The sequence below is a fragment of the Hippocampus comes genome, unplaced genomic scaffold (assembly GCF_001891065.2).
Source record: "Hippocampus comes isolate QL1 unplaced genomic scaffold, H_comes_QL1_v1.1 scaffold229, whole genome shotgun sequence".
Lineage (NCBI taxonomy): Eukaryota > Metazoa > Chordata > Actinopteri > Syngnathiformes > Syngnathidae > Hippocampus > Hippocampus comes.
In genome coordinates, this window is record NW_017806060.1 from 335,305 (window position 1) to 340,057 (window position 4,753).

General features: G+C 41.7%; 1 protein-coding gene across 1 annotated transcript in view; it reads right to left on the minus strand.

The window, feature by feature from the left end:
• Positions 1 to 4,404: 4,404 nt before the first annotated feature.
• The window catches only part of barhl2 (BarH-like homeobox 2), a 6,027-nt gene continuing 5,678 nt past the window's right edge, over positions 4,405 to 4,753 (minus strand). The window contains exon 4 of the mRNA XM_019893121.1: positions 4,405 to 4,739. Coding sequence (XP_019748680.1) covers positions 4,633 to 4,739 — 107 coding nt within the window. The 3' untranslated portion in view covers positions 4,405 to 4,632. The remainder of the gene's footprint in view (positions 4,740 to 4,753) is intronic.

Below are 4,753 nucleotides of genomic sequence, written 5' to 3' on the forward strand. Positions count from 1 at the left end.
GGGTTAAGACGCTCTTTAGTGAGTGATGTCGGCAGATGTGATAATGAGAGGCCAAGCAGAGCAAGTGTTAGCTCATTATTGTCATGAAAAAGATATGGCGGCGTTACATCAGCGAGCGGCGAGAAAAGTGGCAATTAAAAGGAGCCTCGCGAGGTTCCCGCTGCAGGCGAGCGCAGACGAGAGCCGAGCCGAGCGAGCGAGCGAGAGAGAATCCCTCCCAAGAAAGCCCATCTGTTGTCAATAAGCGAGAAAAGAAAGAAAGGAAAGAGGCCTTAATCCGCTTTCTTCACGTCTGCTGCCCTCCGTGCGCTCGCGAGCCACGCAACCCGTCGCCGGCCTGCCGTCAGCTTGCACGTATTTCGGCAAATCGACTCCGGGCCGACTTTGCAAACGATTTACGGGAAAACAAGTGTGAACGATGTCACGCTGAAGGAGTCGTCGTGACGATTTTGAGGGCAAATTTGGTCACGATGTGGACGTTCGTTCTCTCGATTTAGCGACGTATCGGTCGAGAGACCTTTTGCCTTTAATTTGGATTATATTTGTTGCCTAATTGGAATACATTTAGACATATACGGTGGATTATAATAGACATATGTATGGAGTTTGCATGTCCCAATCAAATTCCAGATATTTGTGACACTAAAAATCAGTGAAGATTTTGTCATGACAAAAAAAATTCTAGAAAATTTAATAAAATGAATAAATAAACTTTATTCTCATCAAAGATTTTTTTTCTAATCAATTAAAACAATGTTTGGGGAAAAAATTAATTATTTTTGAGAAAAGAAGATTCTTTTTGGGAGGGGCGGGGCGAGTGGGAGGGATCACTAATTTCTAGAAAAGTAAGATTTTAAGATGTCAAGAAATCACATTTCTTCCATGGACAGAGCATTTTGTTTTTGAGGGCGGGAAAATACAACGTAATTTCTACAACATATGATGAAAAAATATAGAATTAGAAATTCTTTGAAAAAGCACTTTTTTTTTTCTTCAGAAAAATGACCAAAAAAATGTCTAAGAAAACGGAACTTTCAAAAATATTTATAGAGAACAGCACGTCTCTCTTGGGGGGATTTTAGTGGCTCTAGAAAAGCGGAAAAGGCTGACTTTCAAAACAAAACACGATGCTTTTCTTCAGGGAGGTGGGGAAAATTGTGACCTAAAGCATTTTTAATTAAATAAAGCAAGGGGGCATGTTGCCACTTGTGAAAAACTTTTTTTTTCCCCAAAAATGCAGCATAATATCTTGACATCGATATGACTTGAAAAATGTCAAGAAAAGTCCATTTCTTTCTTGAAGACAAAATATTTTCGATACTAGGAAAACACGCTTTTAAATATTTGTAGGGATGACGTTTCTTTTGAAAAATACTTTTTTTTCTTGAAAAAAACCCGACACTCACACCCAGGGACAATTTGGAGTGTTTCATGAACCTGCCATGCATGTTATTGGAATGTGGGAGGAAACCGGAGTACCCGGAGAAAAACCACACAGGTTCGGTGAGAACATGCAAACTCCACACAGGAAGGCCGGAGCTGGAATCGAACTCACGACCTCTGCACTGCTAACCACTCGACCACTGTGCCGCCCTCTAGAAAATTATGTCATCCAAAAAATATCTTGGAAAATTGCATTTCTTTCTTAGGGGTTGGCGGGGGTGGAGGGGCGGGGGGGCTCTCGAAGAGAAACAACATCATTGATTGAAAAATATGATTTATGAAATGTTGAGCAATCTGCTTACTTTTTAAATTAAAAATATCATTTGGAGATATAGCTTTTTTTCTAGAAAAAAAATGTAGTATTTTTTTTTTCTTGTCTGTCGAGAAAAATACAAGTTTTACGCAGTTTTGGGAAAACTTGACCTCAAGATCCACAGTGGACAGAAAGTCTCCACACATCTCTGTTCACTAACCATCTTTTGGTCCCACAAATTGAAAAAGAAAAAAAAAACCTCATGACGACCTTTGACCTCTCCTGAACCGGAAAAAATAAATCTTTTCAAGATGAGAACTCAAATTCAAACAACTGTGATTCATGGGGTTGCATAAGTGTGCACACCCTCTTGGGAGTGGTTTAGGATTGCGTTCCGACCGAACCAATCCACATTCAGCTCCTGTTCAACGGCAGCCCGCACACACCTGCCGCCTTTTCATGTTTCACTTTAGCTCTTCGAGTCTGTGATCCATTTGATATTTGATCTGATCCTTTCATCCGCTTTATTTATTATTGATTTCAATACTTCATAACCGCCAACAAGTTTTCTATTTGTCATAGGCTTCTTGTAGATATGACACTCATATTGGACCTGCCCCCCCCCCAAGTAATTTTAAAGCTTCAGTGTATTTACATTCATCGCTCAAAGAGGACAAAAAAAAATCAAAAATCAGAGTTCACAAATAACGTGTAAGGATCTGAGGGATAATGTTGAAAATATGGACTGCACAGAGTGTTTCCCGTGTGAAAAGCTCAACCTGCCAGTCAGCTTCACGCTGTCACTTTCGCTCACGCTCAAGTGTGACCCACTTTAAACAAGTCGCTGCTGCCCCTTTTTTTTTTTTGCTGCTTTGTTTGCGCCACCATTTTAAAGCAAAAAAAAACCAAAACACACGCACATCAACTAATTCCTCAGAAAAATCATTGACATCTAATATTTCTTTTTTTTTAAGGCGTCTGCCTTAATGGATGAGCAGGTCTCGACGCCGCCACATTAATTCTGTTTGGCTCGCAGGCTGTTAATCAAGCGCGCGCACGAACACACATACACAAACACAGACACACACATTTACACAGACGCCCCTTCTCCATCCACCCGCGGAGACCAATAAATAAATCATAACGGCGCAGAAGTCATGCATATGAGCAACGCGCTGCTGCCGCAAGATCTGCGCCATGCAAAATGGCCAAATTTGCGCGTCTTCGTTTGGAAAAGTGATCTCGATGAGAAATCGTCGCATTCCTACGATTCCAGCTGCATTTTGTTTTCGTCCACGTTTCAAAGAGCAAACAATACTGCATGTTGTTGTTAATTTTTTTTTTTTTGGTGCACTACATGTCTCAAACAAAATGCAAATTACGTCAACAAGTGGTTTACAACCTCCTCGAAAAAAATATATATATATATATATATATATCTGCGAGAGTGTGTGTGTGTGTGTGTGTGTGTGTGCATACACGCATTCGTGCATATATAAGGTGACAAACCTGTGGTTTGCGGGCCATACGTGGACATAAATCAATTCCTTCACACAGTTGTAATAAAATAAGTACGTAACCCGTCAAAGGAATGCTGAAATGATCAATTGGATCAATACAAATATTATTATTATTATTATTAAGAGGCTGGAAATCCAAATTAAGTTTTAAAAAAAATCTAAATTGGAGTTGGCCAACAGCTAATGTGGAGGCCTTATATGGTCATAAATCTGTTCCACTGTACAGTTCTTAAAAGTAAAACATCAAAGTTGCAAAATGATCGCTCATTTATCGACTAAACATGTTTGTTTTCGTGAATTTGCAAATTATGTTCCTGTAAAAAAAAAAAAAAAATCGTAAAAAGCGTTACAAATGGGTTGGCAAGTGACCATAGATCCTCCCCATCAAAAATGTCAAAGGAACTGATGTGCTAAAATGATGAAGCTGACCATTTGTGCACTAAAGTTGAAATATGTTGACTTCTTATTGGGCTGATGAATGGCAACATGCAAATGTGGTCATGATGGGGGAGGAAAGAAAAAAAAAAGGATCCTCCCAGATGAAAACCTGCAGGTGCACACATGTATCAGAGCTCTAAAACCAACCAAAAAATGATGACGCTGTCAAATTGAGTGTCAAAATTGAAAAATACATCTTTTCACGAGGTCGAAATGCAAATGACGTCATTGCAACTGTGCAAAAAAAAAAAACATGCGTGAGGCCGCGTATCCGCTCCACCATACCATTCAAAAAAACCCCGATGAAACTTCAAAGGCTTGCTATCGTGTAGAATAATCACAATGGCAACAGTTAACGTCGGATGCAGTTTAGCACGGGCCTCAAAATGGTCCCTGATGGGGGGGGGGGCTAGGTGGGGGGTACAAGGGGCTCCCCGTGCAACCCTGCTGGCTTTTGGAGAAAATTTGTCGCTTTTTTTTTTTTTTCTTTGTGGTGTATCGAGCTGAGAGGTGCAGAAATGCGCAAATGCGCTCCGGTTGTGTGAGCAGCTGCCAGGCCACATTCGCAATGCCGGCGCGTTGCCGTTCCCTTGCACGTGCACGCGCAGTCACTGCAACCCCTCGCATCCGTGTTATGTCAGCCACCCCGTTAGCGAGTGAGTTTTCCACTTTTGAGTGATTGTTCTTTTCTTTCCAATCTAAAAAGGTTTGTTTTTTTTTCGTCTCGGGGCCAAAAAAAATGGAGAGTTGTACGTTTGCATGACGTCTTTATTCATTCCGTTCGTCTCCATCTAATAATAAACTTTGAACTGTTTATTTGCTAATGTTAAGTGGGTTTTGTACAAAAAGACAAAGAAAAAACGGACAATCAGACGCGAGCAGTCCACGTGTTCCCGAGTCATTTGTCTCCTTTTCCCCCCGCGCGTGGATTTGAATGACTTTCGTGTTTTTAGTTTCTTTGTTTGTTTTTCTGCGTCCCTACCGCGCGTGCGACGGGCTCGACAGGGGGTTCAGTGCCGGCTGGCCCCCCGGTCCGAGGCCGTGGATGAGCACGCGGGGCACCAGCGGCCTCTGGATGCCCGCGGCCGCCGCCGCCGCC